This window comes from Schistocerca piceifrons, chromosome 1, assembly GCF_021461385.2.
Source record: "Schistocerca piceifrons isolate TAMUIC-IGC-003096 chromosome 1, iqSchPice1.1, whole genome shotgun sequence".
Classification (NCBI taxonomy): Eukaryota; Metazoa; Arthropoda; class Insecta; order Orthoptera; family Acrididae; genus Schistocerca; species Schistocerca piceifrons.
Genome location: NC_060138.1, coordinates 947,664,648 through 947,682,519, shown reverse-complemented (window position 1 = coordinate 947,682,519; position 17,872 = coordinate 947,664,648). Strand labels below are relative to the sequence as shown.

Genomic DNA, 17,872 nt, shown 5'->3' with positions numbered 1-17,872 from the left:
CAACGACGATTGAACAGAATCGTTCAACGTGACAGAAGTGCAAATCTTCCGCAAATTGCTGCAGATTTCAATGCTGGGTCATCAACAAGTGTCAGCGTGCTAAAAAAAATGGTTCAAATGGCTCTGAGCACTATGGGATTCAACTGCTGAGGTCATTAGTCCCCTAGAACTTAGAACTAGTTAAACCTAACTAACCTAAGGACATCACAAACATCCATGCCCGAGGCAGGATTCGAACCTGCGACCGTAGCGGTCTTGCGGTTCCAGACTGCAGCGCCTTTAACCGCACGGCCACTTCGGCCGGCTCAGCGTGCTAAACATTCAACGAAACATCATCGACATGGGCTTTCAGAGCTGAAGGTTCACTCGTGTACTGTTGATGACTGCAGGACACAAAGCTTTACGCGTCGCCTGGACCCGTCAACACCGACAATGGACTGTTGATGACTGGAAACTTGTTGCCTTATCGGACGAGTCTCGTTTCAAATTGTGTCGAGCGGATGGTTGTGCACGGGTATGGAGACAACTTCATGAATATATATGGACCCTGCGTATCAGCAGAGGTCTGTTCAAGCTGGTGGAGGCTCTGTAATGGTAAGAGGCGTGTGCAGTTGGAGTTATATGGGACCCCTGATAGTCTAGATACGTCTCTGACAGGTGACACGTACATAAGCATCTTGTCTGATCACCTGTATCTATTCATGTCCATTGTGCATTCCGATGGACTTGGACAATTCCAGCAGGAGAATGCGACACTCTACACGTCCAGAATTGCTACAGAATGGCTCCAGGAACACTCTTCTGAGTTTAAACACTTCAGCTGGCCACCGAATTCCCCAGACATGAACATTATTGAGCATATCTGGGATGCCTTGCAACGTGCTGCTTAGAAGAGATCTCCACCCCCTCATACTCTTATGGATTTATGGACAGCTCTGCAGCACCGCTTCAGACATTGTCGAGTCCATGCCACATGGTGCTGCGGCGCTTCTCGCCGAGGTCCTACACGATATTAGGCAGGTCTACCAGTTTCTTTGGCTTTAGTGTAGATCTCTCACTTGCTGTCGATAGTATTTTTTTGAATTCAAGCCACACCTGATTGTTTGTGCAACAGTGTTCTGACCGGTTTGTGCACCGCGGGGGATCAGATCCGTCGTTTGTTAATTTATTTGGTACAAGACTCTCAACTGCTGTCGATAGTATTTCTTTGAATTCAAACCACATCTGGTCTACACTTACACTATTAATTTGGAAGGATTGGAGATGGTCTCTCAGGAAGCGTCAAGCGAATTTTTATCTGTTTTTTTGAATAGCTATATTTTTCTTATATTTTTGATGTATTTTGGAGTTCGGGTATTCAGTTTCGCTGTGACAATCCTGTGTTCACTAATGGCTGTATACGTTTTGATGTTCGTGATTACCACAGGATTATTTGTCGCTAAGGCGTCAAATGTGTTTTCCCAACAGTTTACTGTTAGAGTGGGCTCATGAACTAATTGCTCGAAATAATTTTCAGAGAATTCGTTTCTGGAAGTGCTCGTCAGGTTATACGGAATTGATCTCGCGGCACTAGAGACAATGGAGATACTGCAATTTTTTCTGGACTTCATGATGTACGAAGTCTGTTTCGCTCCTGGAGGCATTCCCTGAGAGCCGAAGTAGTTAAGATGATTGCTCGTGCTAAGCAAGAAATCCGCGTTCGAGTCCCTGTCTGGCACAAAAATTTTCATGTGTCACAATCACTGGCGTCAATCTGGATTCGAAAAATGCGAATCCAATTCGTTGTATTATCATCATTGGTTTCGGAATACGAGATTGGGGGTGTGGTTCAGTAGAAGCGCGTACCGTTTTTCTAATGTGTATCTCTACAACAGCTGTTCCATGCAGGTGAGAACATACTTTATATGATAAGCTACAGAGGAATGACAAGATAGTCTTCCAGTAGTTAACATTCCAGAGATTAAGATCTGAATGAAAGTATCCACTCCTAATCTGTGCGTACTGTTGTTTCAGTGGTAGTGCCAGGCAACTTCTCGGCGGCGGAAGTGCTCATGGAGGACTCGCCACAGCGTGACGAAGTGCAACAGCCGCAAGTGCCTCCGACAGCGCCCGTCGCTCCGTCTCCTGCTGGGGCCGCCTCCGGCGATGCGGACCAGCCGCCCCCGCGCCAGGAGGCGGCGGACTCGGCGGCTGCGGCGCCCGCCCCCGCGCCGGCCTACATCGGGCCGGTGATCGGCGCGCTGTCAGCGGTGATCGTGCTGCTGACGGCGGCCATCCTGCTGATCGTGCTGAGGCAGCGCCGCATCAAGGCAGCAGCCGCCGCTGCCCACGGCGCCCAGCCCGCCGCCTCCGCGCTGCCCTTCAACGGCGCCGCCGCCTCCGCCGCCACCGCACCTTTCGTCCACGGCGACAAGACCGTAGCGCTCAAGGTGAGCACATCGCTCCCGAGGGCTGTCGACTTGAAAGATATGACGTAAGACTGTACACATAATCGCATTTACTGTTACTTCGTCAACAATCGGGAGACACGCTGCGCGACTGCCTTTTATATTTTTCCTTTCTTTTTTTGTATCATCAGTCTTCCGACTTGTTTGATACGGCCTGTCTTTTACATGCGTGTTCCTAAATAGATATGAACCGGCGTTGATACAGCGAGGGGCTGGTATTTAACATCTGAAGTCGGATTACGTAACACAGACAGACGCATTATTAGCAAAAAGTGTATTGAAAATCGTGTTCAGGCATACGTAGATACCTTATTTGCCGAAACCGATCAATGCGTTAAAAAACTAGTGATGAATTACTCGTGGCATTTATCTTTTTCTCATTCTGTTAGGGGAGGCCGGGGCGGAACGGCTGGCCTAAAGTTTGAACCAAATTTTATGAGGACTCAGTGACTAAATTTTTTTAGAAAAATTATGAACCGTTTATTCACACTTTTTGTACTACAATTCGCAAATGAAGTAACGTAAAATAATTTATTTCCTTTGTTATATCAATAAACTAAGAAAGTGTCGTTAAGTCCGTTCGGATTTGCAGACTGGGGGAAAGGACATTGCTCTCTCTCTCTCTCTCTCTCTCTCTCTCTTTTCTTTTTCTTTTAACAAACCTTTCAGTCTTACAAATAAGTTAGGCTTCATCGTCCTCACTATCTACACTAAAACACGATTTATGAGGCCACTTCTGACATGCAATACAACCCTCAGCTGAAGTGGAATATAATTCCCTGCATCACATAAATGCCGCATCTTTGTCGTCTTCGATGTTTAATTTTCTATAAACTCACTTCCTTTTTCTTTTGTCTCACTCTTCTTTGACTGAAGACCTTTTCAGTTTCCTTTCACTCTTCCCTTCTCGAGCTCTATTCTGCTTAGCTTCTCCAGCGTGCAGAGATCTTTTGACCGCCGGCCGCGGTGGTCTAGCGGTTCTAGGCGCTCAGTCCGGAGCCGCGCGACTGCTACGGTCGCAGGTTCGACTCCTGCCTCGGGCATGGATGTGTGTGATGTCCTTAGGTTAGTTAGGTTTAAGTAGTTCTAAGTTCTAGGGGACTGATGACCATAGATGTTAAGTCCCATAGTGCTCAGAGCCATTTGAACCATTTTTTGATCTTTTGACCGATTCTAGTAGGGAGATGTGACAACAGCGGTTTTGCCTCTCTTGTTTGCCCTGATGTAACTCTTCGTTTCGACGATTTTTCGTGGGTCATCGTTTTTCTGATTACCGATTCAACAGCTTCTTCAATGTTTCCTGGCCGCGCGGCGTAGCCGTGTGGTCCAGGGCGCCTTGCCACGGTTCGCGCGGCTACCCCCGTCGGAGGTTCGAGTCCTCCCTCGGGCATGGGTGTGTTTGTTTCTGCTAGCGTAAGTTAGTTTAAGTAGTGTGTAAGCGTAGGGACCGATGACCTTAGCAGTTTGGTCCCACATGAACTTACCACAAATTTCCAAAATTTTCCAAATGTTTCCGGTGGACCAGTTTTGTCACTCTGTTTTCCGTACATAATGACATACCATCTGCAAACGAGAAAGATAGAACATGCCGTAGAGTACGTCAGATGAAGAATAAAAAGCGACCACGTTGAAACGGACTATACCAGGAGTCTATTTCTCCCCGAACGCACATTTATTGAAAAAATATTTAATAACCATCGTAAAAATTTTTTCCCAACTGCATTGTACACAAAGATGGCTAAGAACATGCTGGTTTAGTGAATAAACGTTCATCGTGAAGAAAAGAACTATGACAAACTTACCTCATTTGTAACAGTATGGTAAATTGTAATAGCGAATTCGCTCACTTTTGTAGACAGACTATGAAACCAGTGCGCCTTGCAACCTTACTAAACCGTAAGAGACGTTGGTGGTACACATTTGTCAATCTGAGCGCACCTAGAAAAAATTAGACCACCGAGACCGTTCTGCCCTGGTAGCCCAATCCGCCCCTTTCTCCCCTGCATCTGACAATATGAAAAAATTAAAAAAAACTATCACAGCAATGAGGCAGTTTGTTAATTTTATTCATTAAACAATAGTTTGTCAGTTATTTAAAGCAATACTGCAACCAGACACTTTGTAAGCAAGGTGCATTTCGCGTTTTCACCCATCTTCAATTATCTTAATATATTTATATGTTCATCAATAAAACGAACCGAGTGAGGTGGCGCAGTGGTTAGCACACAGACTCGCATTCGGGAGGACGACGGTTCAGACCCGCGTCCGGCCATCCTGATTTGTGTTTTCCGTGATTTCCCTAAATCGCGTCAGGCAAATGCCTCGATGCATCCTTTGAAAGGGCTTGACGGACTTCCTTCCACGTCCTTTCCTAATCCCATGGGACCGATGACGTCGCTGTTTGGTCCCCTTCCCCCAAAAAATCAACCAACCAACCAATAAAACGTTTCTGTCGACTGCATCTCGAAGTCTGCAGCTTCCTATTATTCTGTAAGTTGTTGCTCCTCCTCTTGCTTTGATATGAATACTACACATATGCTTAGCTTCACTGATGCAGCACAGCATTCGCCCTTTGACTACGAAATAATACAATCCGAAATCCATCTCGGGATCAAAAAAGCTATACAAAATGTCTTGTGGCTATATTTCTTCATATAATTTAATCCACACCCATGGAGCTCAACCAACAGTATCATTGATAAATTAACGTATCTCACTTAATGATAGATATACTCAGTTCAGTTCTCTTTGGCGGGGATTGCTGAGCGCGGTTTCCATGGCTACCGTGTTAACAGATTGGCTCGCTCACCTGTGAAAGTAGGTTAGCCGTTGCTGATTTTCGGATTCACCGTCAATCGACCATACAGCCTGCCTGTATAATTCAGCGACCATGCCGCTGTCAGCAGGCGTCAACGTAAGGACCCACGCTGGACCATCCACGGCATCAGATGTGTTGACGGAGCTTACAAGACAAATCTTGCCACAGCAATTACAATAGCCAGATTGTGATACTCTGCGTCTTCTTTTTCTAGGAAAATAGGCGTGCTTTGAACTCACGGCCGTATCTTAACAATCCAGTAAACGCTACATCAACGACAACGTCACTGTCGAAGTGATACAAAAGCAAAAGGAAACAGAGCGTTAATACAATTTAACACTCTTTCTTCCTTAAGCTGTCATGCTGAAGCAGGGTGGGGGAGCGCAGTAGTTAATACAGTGGACTCCAGTTCGGGAAGAGGAGAATTCTAATTGTAGTTGGGGCATCTAAAGGATGCTGTTTTTGTTATTGTAATGGTCAAAAAAATGGTTCAAATGGCTCTGAGCACAATGGGACTCTACTGCTGAGGTCATTAGTCCCCTAGCACTTAGAACTAGTTAAACCTAACTAACCTAAGGACATCACAAACATCCATGCCCGAGGCAGGATTCGAACCTGCGACCGTAGCGGTCTTGCGGTTTCAGATTGCAGCGCCTTTAACCGCACGGCCACTTCGGCAGGCTTTGTAATTGTCGTTGCCTAGAGTGTTCATAACAAGATGATGATGTGTTCGTTAGTTCGAAGATTGATTTGATGCATCTCTCGATGCTAGCCTATCCTATGCAACCCTCTTCATGTCTGCATAATTATTGCAACTTCGTCCATTTGAACCTGTCTGCTGTAGACAAGCCTTGCTCTACCTCAACAAATCTTGTCCCCTACATTTCCCTCGATTAATAGTTTTTGGGTGGTTTTCCTAAAACGAATGCTGGGATGTTTCCATTTGAAGACCCCCATTGCCGATTTCAGTTTGACCCATAAATTTCATTTCTTCCGAGTACATTTCAGTACCTCTTCATTAGTTATCCGAACTGACAATCTAATTTTCAGAATTTTCTTGTAGCATACTCCAGTAGCTTCTGTATTCGTCTTAACAGTTTATGTTCCACATTTAACTTCCGTAAAAGGCTACTCTATAGAGAAATACCTTCAGAAAAAGACTTCCTAACATTTAAATTTATATTCGATTGCCAACCACTTCTCTACCAATTAAAATCTATGCCTTAATATTTTAGAAAATAGTTCAGTCAAATCACAAATTTCTTTAACCCTTGTTATACTCGACCAGTTATCAACTAAGACAGAGGTCAAGTCCATAGGCAACTGTAGGGCTGCACTCTTGTCAGCAAATAAATTACAATCAATGTGTCGAACTTTTAGTGGTACATTACAAAGCACTCCTCTTTCTGGAAGAGGTTTCCCGTTATTTCTCTGTATCCCTTAGGACAAACGCCGAGATGGTTCTCGAACAACATTATCGCCGATTATATGAACTATTTTGTTCTACTGCCAATATAGCGGTTCGCCTCTTAATCCCACTGAGCGGGTTGGCACAATCGTTAAGCCATTGACTCACATTTTGGATGAGCTTGTTTCAAATTCCTGCGTGGACATAAAGATTAGTTTTTGGGTGATTTTCCTAAAATATATATTGGACGAATGCTGCCATGTTTCCCTTTGAAGACCCCACTGCCGATTTCAGTTTAGCTTGTATCCCGTCACTCGCTTCCCGCGCCAGGGTTCCCGGGTTCGATTCCCGGGGGGTTCAGGGGTTTTCTCTGCCTCGTGATGACTGGGTGTTGTGTGACGTCCTTAGGTTAGTTAGGTTTAAGTAGTTCTAAGTTATAGGGGACTGATGACCATAGATGTTAAGTCCCATAGTGCTCAGAGCCATTTGAACCATTTTTTGTATCCCGTCATATGACGGATAAACAATAATTATCTTCATTTCTGTATATGACCATTGAATCAGATGTTATGAATGTTACATCTCCGAACTGAAGACTGTTAATCAACGACAAACTAAGATGCTACTTCGATTGCAATCTTCATATGAAGAGAAAAGAAAACAAGACATACCAGTATGTTCTTCTTTCCAAAAAACAAACAATATTTGTGAGTACCTGAAAACATGGCATTCTGCATTTGTATAAATCTGTTCAATGTTGATTTTTTTTTAAATTTCTACAAACCATTTCTTGCATATAAAGAAAAGAAATTTCACCATGTAATTACTAGACCCCACAGAAGGTCATCAAAAAAAGACAAGCTGCCGTAACAAAGCCAAAGGATGACTACATATACAGATACGAAAAATCAATTATGACCAATCATAAAATATTGAAGTGGTACGCAGTACATGAGTACAAGTAAACATCAAATAACAATAGAGAATCTTGCTTACCACCATAAAGGCAAGTCAAAGAAAGCCCAAAATCTGAAAAGGGCCTATAAATTGAGATCTTTTGCTATGAGTTCATAAATTAAATGAATTCAACTGCCTTGTCTCTGATGTCAAATCGTAGCCATACAGTCTACTAGGACTCAGAACCACCGAACTTCGAAATGTGTGTTAATTTGGTACCAAAGCACACAATATTTCTGTATTACACATCTATCGGAATAAAACGTTATAAAATCAAGTGTAAAATCAGAAGAAACTACACAACTATTAACCACATATTTTAGTTTACAAATACCAGGCCCTCTGCAGTGAATTGCACAAATTTTTCCAATAATAATACCAGTTGTAGCATTGGGCTATGGTCACTCTCCTATGATAATGCAATAAATACAGAATTGTTGACTAGAATGCCTTGACCAGAGAACTGAAGGTATGGACAGTCTAATTGAAAGGGATCGGCAGAAGTCCTAATGCACAGCTTAGTAAGCATTAATTTGATCTTGTAATCTGTTATTTTTTCGAATGAACTGTATGCTGATAAGATGTAGACGGTATTTATGTTCTTGCTTTTGAATTTAAACCAAACATAGGACAAGCAGTATCTCAACATACCACACACGGTTTAACATTTTTTTCCGCCGACCATGTCAATTTTTATGACAGATATTCACGAACATTATTGATGTACTGTATTTTAAATCTTCATTCAATGTAGCATTTGTTTGGTGTACGCAATAGTCATCGTTAGTGCATATAATTGTTCATATTAGGCAATTTTTAGTGTCCGTATTTTCTCTACTTTCGACGCATATACCGCACGTATCAATAGACACCGATCGTTTTTCGGACTGATGTATGCAGATGCCATTTATTTGCTGCCATATTTTCATCGTTTGCTATTAATCGAATATTTTAATTCGATAGCTTGCTTTGATTGACTTTGCGTATCGGTTTTGAAAGAGATCACGCAAAGGCATATTTGGTCTTTTTTTATAACTGGGTAATTTATCATGAACATTGAACAGTGGCGGAGAGGCTGTGGCTGCGATGAGCAAATAAGTTTTATATTGAGACCATTGTTCAAAGAAAATCCTAGTGAAAGTTTTCGCTACATTAGTGGTTGTAGGCAACTGCCTTTCATATGCGGCCATGTTTGTGCTTTTGCAGCCAGATTGTAAACTACCTTGTTGTTACAACTTCACACAAGTCTACATGTAAGATGACTGAATGCTTTCAAATAATATCCGGGAATTCAGCCAGGTAACACTTTCAGCGACCGCCTTGAAAATGGCGGGGTGTTCTCCCGCCGAAATATCGGAAGTTATTTGAAAGTTGTATACACCAGGAGAAACTCAGGTCTGCCTGAATGCTTGTTTTTATGCGCGTGTTGTTTGTATGTGCTACTTACATAAAAAGATAGTTTATTTGCTGTCATATATTTGGCAGTATTTTCCATGTTTTGGAACTTCACTGAATCACTTATGTAAATGAACTGCCACCAACTGACTCATTGACGTTTTTATAGCCTGACTGGTATCAAGTAAACGATCATTTGTCTTGTAATGAGGCATTATCCACGTGCCCTCTTGCACTAAAGAGATAGAATTGCCATTGTTAAGTAATAGATACAGGGTGTACACGACCCGGGACAACCGGGAGATGCGGGAAAAACCCGGGAATTTTTTCATCCGGGAGAAAACCGGGAAAAACCCGGGAATTGTTTAGAATTCCGGGAATTTTTCATTGTTTTAGCTTTCAGTTCAATTTTTGTGATTTTGACTGGTGAGAACCAATACTCTAACAAAGGATATTACTGTATCACTCTACCTCAGAATAATACTGCAGAAACAAAGCATGAACGAGAGAAAAAAGAAAACGAAAATAAAACATAAGTTGCAAAGGAAATGCACCGTATACAGCAACAAAACAGTGCTCATACAAGTGTCTGCCAACAGCAAAGTGTGTCAAAGGCTTTAGGAAGACTATGCAATGTTTCCTAACAACAAATTGCCTCCGATGAGCATGAGGTGACAACTGTTTAAATTAGATTCGTTTGAGCTGTTGCGGGGGTGGGGGGGGGGGGGCCGCTCTTGAGCATGCGCAGTTGAGTTCGCATGAGTAGTACCTTTTCCCGCTTCTTGTTACAGAAGTGTGGCTGGGCGCCACTGCTTAATGTTGCCTCCCTTCGGAAATATAGTAAATCTGGGGCTGATACACAGAGCAGTCTTAGTTGTTGTGGGGAGAGTCCACGTGACCTGTGTTGCCGTTCAGTGATTTTGTCGTTTCCTCATCGTTTATTGCTCTCACGTTAAATGATAATAAAACGAATTTTTGTGGCCAGGAGCTATCAAATGAATTAAAATACGTTCGCATAAAGGCTAAAATACGTTATTAGATTTTATTTCCACCTTTCTGACTGAACAATGAAGTTATTTTTGCTGGTTTGGTAAAGAGATTTGGCTTAAAGTTAATCTTTCTGCCGAGGCAGTCAATTTATTTGAAACGAAGTGTTTAATTTCACACTACTGGCTAGTTTCACTGTTCGCTGCATTTCAAGTGCACGTATGGCATTATGCCATAATAAAGAACCAAACATGAGATAATACAGTACTGGTACTCCAAGAAAATTTACATACGAATGTGCATTTTAAGCCGAATTATGCGTTTTAGTATGGTTCACGAAATTCCGACGCTCGCTCTTGAAGTATCATCTGATGTATTGTTTCTTTGATGCCGTACGTAAGGTCTTTTAATCTTTTACACGTACGAACATATGGGCTTCCTGCGTCATCGTAGCTGCGCAAGCGCGGTGAGTTATGGCGTTCTCTTGCAACTGCTGAAACGAACCTATTTCTAACAGGACGCGGGAAAATATTGCGAATGGTGGTTTGAAAAGCGTTACATTCAAAGCAGATTTCCTTTTACGCAAGATGAGCATGTGCGAGACTGTACGATGAATTTCTTAAATCACAAAGCGTTTTACTCTCATTTAAAAATCAACTCTTTGAGGACGACCATTTAGAAGAATTTAGAGTCTAAAAGGTCAGACATTTACGTCGTTTTACTGGCACATTTGTGTGATGTATCTTACAGTGCAACACGCGCAAAAAAGATCAACATTATATGTGGAAGGTTAGCTTCTCTTCCAGCTTATTAATCTTCGAGACCAATATTATACGTGAATGCTGTGTATATTAATTTAAACCATTAACTTTTCTTATTTGTGTGTTCGCGCTACTTAAGAGTGATCTTGCTGATGGCTCACTACATCATATGTCCTATGCTGCCATCAGCTGGCGAGATCACGTGACAGGAGCTACGACTGTCTTACAGAAGAGCATCGCAGTATCGATTTCAATGTTTCGGAAAGTAACATACGGTGTTTGGAGGAATTTAAATTTATACCTTCGTAATACGAAAATATGCAGCGTACATATTGCTGCACATCAAATGTCTTTCAAAACGTGTTTTCCCCCTTTGAGTTTCATTTTCTAAAGTGCCGGGAAATTCTACTCCCGCATATAAAACCATAGGACTGATGAGTTTTACAGTGCCAAGGAAGAGTATACTGTCACTTAACACGGAAAAAGTGTATTTTCATCCGGGAGAAAGTGAATTTTTAACCTGGAAATCCCGGAAAAATCCGGGAATTTTTTTTCCTTGTCCACGTATACATCCTGAGATAATACTGTGTGTTGCAACTCCCTAGTAGTTAATGTTCACTGCCCTGTTTAGTTTCGCTGAGCTGCTTTTGGATTGTTAGTGTTACAATGAGACATGAAGCTACATACATATACACTCAGCAAGGCCACTATACTATACATAGAGGGAGGTGCTTCGTGCCAATGTCAGCTTGTTTCCTCCGTTTACAATACCCACTTCAACTAGTATCAGTGCACAAGAAAGAGAAGTGTAATGTCCATTTACTGTATATACAACTCCAACTGTAATAGTCAACCTTAAAAACTGCAAAATATGTCACTGCTCTCAGCAACTAGAAGATCCGTTCCTATTATTGTCCACCTCCGTAACTGAGCGGCCAGCGCATCTGACTGCCATGCACAGGACCTGCGTTTAATTCCCGGTCCTACCAGGGACGGCAAGACAAAGGCGCTTCTTGAGTGAGAAGTATCGGCTCCAAGATCTGGAAAGCCGATAACGGCACGGAGGGTGTTGTGTTATCACACCTACAATATAGCATCAGACTGAGGCTGGGGCCGGATTTACGAATAGTAGCAGTCTAGGCCGGAAACCTTCCGGAGCCCTCCTCCTGAGGTTTCGTTTACTGCCGACTTTCATATCACACTTGGTTTTTCCTGTCATTAGATTTGTCGTGTCCGCTCCCGGTAACTGAGTGGAGCCGGAACGGTAGCTTCAGCGTGTTTGGTCTGAGGGTCTGTAATAAAAAACTGAGTCATCGGACGTCCGCCCCGAACAAATTCAACGAACAATACAGAACAAAACGAGATCAAAAAAAGGAAAAAAAAGTGTTCAGCGCTACAACATGTCAATCCCAAGGCCCGGGTTCGATTCTCGGCTGGGTCGGAGATTTTCTCCGCTTAGGAACTGGGTGTTGTGTTGTCCTCATCATCATCATTTCATTCCCATCGACGCGCAAGTCGCCGAACTGGCGTCGAATCGAAAGACTTGCACCCGGCGAACGGTCTACCCGACGGGAGGCCCTAGTCACACGACATTTACATTTTTTTTAGCTTTGTCGTTCTCGAGTGTCCACATTTCAAAAGTTGGAAAATCTGTGCTATCTTCACAAGCTCTCATCTTTAACTATGTCTCTTCCTCTCCTAACTATTATCACCACTACTGCCACGTATTTCACCACAGTAAACTCATTCATTAAATGATGATGAAATTTTACCTTGAATTCTAATATTACTGTGAGAGGAAGAAATTGTTCAAATTTGCATTTTCACGCTTCGAAAAATATTCGCCAAATATTTTAACTTCAGAGGCACATTCTTATTTTGTTCAGTAGTTACTTTCCTATTTTGTGCACCACCCAGATTCTTCGTGTTGAATAGACCACTTTCCAGAAAAGAATAATTGCTAACATGCGCAATGATAACCAAAGCAATGACAACTTGTGCACGAATCGAAGAGAAATACAGCTATACCTCATTTGCAACCAGCGACAGAAACAATCACCCTCAGTGAACCGAATGCTACGATGCATGAAAGGTATTCGCAGTTGCGTGTATGGACAACTATTAGCTGTGTAATGGAACGACAAAAACAAAAATTTTTACCGGACCGGGATACATACATGTATGTCCGAAGGAATACTGCATCTTACTTCGGAACAACACAGGTACTGCAATGTCGTATAAACGCTGTGCTAGCTACAGTGCTGCTGGCTTGCATTCCATGTATTCAAATTACATGCAGTTCTCTTTGTGTGTATGTGTGTGTGTGTGTGTGTGTGTGTGTGTGTGTGTGTGTGTGTGTATTTACGGGCAACAGGGATGGGCTACTAAATTTTGCTGGTAATCAATTATGGATGTAGACATGTTTCTTTCACATCCTTTAATTTTAATAATCGATTATCCTTTCGATTAATTATTTCAGTTATTCCATTTTTGCTTTAAAGCTTGCTGAATGTTGGCCTGTCGTCTATAGCTTGATTATGGAAAGAACTTTGACTGTCCACTAGGACTCGCGGTGTAACGTCGGCACGAGTCGGAACATTTTGTGTCGACTGTATTCTGTTTATGATTGCTGCCAACATCAAGGATCTAACAATAGTGCGTAAGAAGCGTGGCTAAGTCTTATGTTGTGTGTATCAATTCAGAAATAAATGACGTAACAAATGTGTTTGTGCATGAACACCTCTACGATATGCTTTTTAACGTCTGCCGTAAACTTACATCACAGCTGCTGAACGGGACGAAGCGCACGAATCACTGGGTTGTCAGCACTAGGCAGAAATAAGTAAACATTTCCCCTTTCACGTCCCTACAACACAGGGTGGCAATGACGTCCTTCGTTTGCTCCATGCTCGCTTACGAGCCAGACGGACCTCCATCCGTAACGAAGCCTTATTGTTGTGTCGACGTTCCAGTTGGTATGAAACTAATCAAGTGTAGTATGGAAATATTTTATGAAAGGTGACAAACGTTTATGTAAATGAAGCTGTGTTTCAAGACCATGACTTCAAAATTAACCATGCAGCTCCAGAAGAAAATCATGCAAGTGTTTCGGTATTTCCTGATACGAATGAAACAACCCTTTGGCGTGCTTTTCGGAAATTGGGCTTCAGCTACAAAAGGTTCAACAAGAAATCAGTGCTGATGGAGAATAACCAAGTAGCAGGGAGAAGAGACCATTTCTTCCTGGAAATAAGATGCTTGAGAAACTCCAGAGGGATTATTTATTACACTGATGAGAGTTAGTGTGGTGCAAATCATTGCCACCATTTGGATGGCACAAACAATAAGTGCCTTATGCGTCAGAAAGTGTATATGGAAATGTTCATGCGCGGAATGGCTGCGAAGGAGGAATTCAAATACCACCTTGGTCCAAAAAAAAGGAATATAATGTGTCACATCGAGAACGTAGATGGGTTCGTACAAAGAGCTGGCTTGTTTTATACTTGGTAAAAAGGAAGTGCAAGTTATCACTTTTGAGTCGAATGCCAAACACAATGAAAAATGGTTTAGGAGCGTTTTCAAACAACTGCCAAATAGATCTGCAATTGTTATAGATCAGGCTCCATGCTACACCATGATAAATCCAGTATCATGAAATCCTTCAGTGAGATGGAGGAAGAATTCTGTTATTAAATGGTTGGAAAGTAATAGCATAGAGCTTCTATCTAATGTCATGTCATATGAGGAATTTGCTAAAGCAGACCTACTGGAATACATGCGAACGCACTTCAGACCAGAGGAACACCTTTTGGCAAGTGCACTGCTCTCAGTGGAATAGCGAATTAAACTTCTGTGGTTGCCTTTGGCGCACCGCGAATTTAATGCCATTTAACTTGGGCCTTTGTCAAGAGCACGGTCGCAAAGCTGAACAAGACTTTTAGGTTCAAATGGCTCTAAGCACTATGGGACTTAACATATGACGTCATCAGTCCCCTAGACTTAGAACTACGTAAACCTAACTAACCTAAGGACAGCCGGCCGGTGTGGCCGAGCGGTTCTAGGCGCTTCAGTCTGGACCGCGCGACCGCTACGGTCGCAGGTTCGAATCCTGCCTCGGGCATAGATGTGTGTGATGTCCTTAGGTTAGTTAGGTTTAAGTAGTTCTCAGTTCTAGGGGACTGATGACCTCAGATGTTAAATCCCATAGTGCTCAGAGCCATTTGAACCATTTTTAACCCAAGGACAACACTGCGAGACTTTTAGGATAAATGATACTTTACAGTTGTGTGGCTTCACTCGGAAAGTGTTCACCAAAGTACCTGGTGGAAATCAGTAAATCATGTGCACAAACTTCAAGACAGATATACATGAAGAGCCCACTTTCTTGACATAGCAGTCGTTGATCGAAGTAGACGACTGCAGTAGCAGGATCGTGACCACAGACAGCAGCAAAGAGATTAAAATAGGTTTTACCTCATTTATCATTGTTACCTGAAAAATTCATTCGGGCCACCTCGAGGTACTTCTTACCTCCAGGTTTGGTCCCCCCCCCCCCCCTCCTCTTCCCCCCTCTCCCGCATCCCCACCCAGCAAACTGTCATAAGGGCGCTCTTGATCCAGTGTTCATTCACAATTTCTCATTTTATTGCCCTCTACACGCAACAACTGCTGAACACGGCAATGCTGTGTTGGAATGCTTGTGCAAAGTCGCCATTCATGCTAGTAAGAAAACACATTGTGCATTACAACAGTGCACTTGTATGACAACTACGGTGTACCCAGCCTCCATGGATTACAGATTTACAAGCTCGTAACTGACAAATACAGGGAGTATTCGTTAGTGCTGACATATATTTTGACCAACAAAAATTCAAACTTTACATCCGTGTCTTCTCCGTTGCAATAGCTACAACGGTAAGCTCAGTCGCAGTTTCTTGGGTTTGATATCATGATGATGAAACGACTAGTCAGAAAACAGCGAAAATTCGTCTGAAAATAGAAAAAGGTTGTATCTTTAACCTGTACGAAGGAAGTTTTTCTCCTAATTATGGTCTGGCTTCTGTGGCTCCTCAAAGTTGAAATCCACCAATAAATGGTTGAAAAAGAACGTTTTTTTCTTAAATATTACCACTTATGTCACCTCCTTTGCTGCTAAAATGTAATACTCATGCACCAAAATAACAGTAGACATTTTCACAGTTCCGGTGAGGTAAAACACATCGATGTTCATCATGCGATGTAACCAGAATATGAGCACAAAAAACCAGAGGTCAGTCATTATGAAATGGATAATAGTGGCGAAGTATACCGAAAAGAGAAGCACCGGTCGAGATCTCTCGGCATCGTTCCTCCCGTTCTACCTGTCGGCGCCTTGGCCTCAGTTCTACCTGACCTGCGCGTAAATCACACCCTGCATGGCACGACAGTCAGTGGGCACTGCAATGGTCCGTCAGGGGCAGAACGCAGCGCAGGTATTTCACATTATTATTGTAGTGATCTGTACTTCAGTGAGTGAAAGTTGATCTACAAAAAGACTGATTAACAATGTTTGTACACTTTTTTCCATTCTCTCTTCGATGACAAACATTCTATAACTAATGAATTAAAACTCTGAGTGTTAATGCAAACCTCAACCAACGCTACTACAGAAGTGTAGTGGCAAGAATAGTTACAGAGGCACACATATTATTTTCGAGATATGTCAACGCAACCATTCCATGTGATGGACGTGACATTTTGCAATGTAATCAACAAATTGAGATCTGAACACAGCCCTCTGATGTCATAAACCGTCATGGCCATTTATACCGTATTGTAAGTGTGATCAAGGGCGCCCATACGATAGTCTGTAAGGGAGGAGGGGAGGGGGGGGGGGGGAAGAGAGCAAGCCGTATGAACTATTTTTAATATTCAGGAAGACGACGCAGTGGTTAGCACACTGGATTCGCATTCGGGAGGACGACGGTTCAACCCCGCGTCCGGCCATCCTGATTTAGGTTTTCCGTGTTTTCCCTAAATCGCTCCAGGCAAATGCGGGGATTGTTCCTTTGAAAGGGCATGGCCGATATCCTTCCCCTTCCTTCCCCAATCCGGTAAGACCGATGACCTCAAGTGTCTGGTCTCCTCCCCAAAACAACGCAACCCATCTCAACCCACCCAACAACAACAGGAAGACGAACGGCTACTTGTAAGTAACATACAAAATTTCCAGTTCCGACCCTGTTAAAATCCTGTGTAATGCTGACATTTAAATAATTTTCTTGGAAAAAAATCACGTGATTGTACTATACCCTTTTCCTTTCCCTTTCCCTGAGAGCTGCGGGGGTTGGGGGAGGGGGAGGGGGGAGGAGGTGGGTTATGGGCGCCCTTGGCGGTCATTGAAATAAATGACCAATTATAATGAGAATAGTTATTAGTATACAGTGATTCGAACACTTTAATTTAATTGGGCTCTCCTTAATATACATGATTCTTCCATATTCCTAGCATGCAAAAAATTTTAACTTATTTTAGTTCCTAGCCTGTATGATCTTCACAGTTATTTATTTCCGATTGCATGTGTAGCTGCCTCGATTTAATTGCTTCACTTTATGTTTTGGTTGCACGCACTTGGGTGGCAGTGTTTCTCTACCGTTTCTCCCCCTGCCACCCAGTCTCTCCAGGACACTCATTGATTTTGTTTTGGTTTGTGCACCTTGTCCTTCCCTCCCTCCTACCCCTCCCCCGTTAGGAACTGCAGATGCGGGTGAACGTGAGCGCTAACGGGCGCGTGTACGGGCAGGTCTCGCTGGATGATCCGGAACCACCGCTGCTCCTCAGCAAGGCAGAAGACGCCAGCCTGCCAGCCTTCCATGGGGAGCGGCCAGCCAAGAACCTGTACTCTACTGGCGCAGCACTACGCCGGTACTCAGGTCAGTCGTTACGGCACACTACTGTGAACTAACAGACTCATTCTGCCCCACTATCGATACAATTGCCTCCCTTGTTGCCAGTGACAATGTGTAACAATCATTGCTTCTTTCTTCTAAGATGTGAAATATGTGGAGCAACATTTTTGCAACGTTAAAAGTGTATAACCAAAGTCTATTATGCCATGGCC

General features: G+C 42.9%; 1 protein-coding gene across 3 annotated transcripts in view; it reads left to right on the top strand.

Annotated features, from left to right (window-relative positions):
* Positions 1 to 17,872, top strand: part of LOC124804854 (discoidin domain-containing receptor 2-like) — a 923,862-nt gene that overhangs the window by 784,384 nt on the left and 121,606 nt on the right. For 2 of the 3 annotated variants that reach the window (XM_047240882.1, XM_047265604.1), the window contains 2 exons: positions 2,014 to 2,429; positions 17,504 to 17,684. In XM_047240882.1, coding sequence (XP_047096838.1) covers positions 2,014 to 2,429; positions 17,504 to 17,684 — 597 coding nt within the window. The remainder of the gene's footprint in view (positions 1 to 2,013; positions 2,430 to 17,503; positions 17,685 to 17,872) is intronic. The other variant, XM_047240630.1, reaches the window with a different exon arrangement.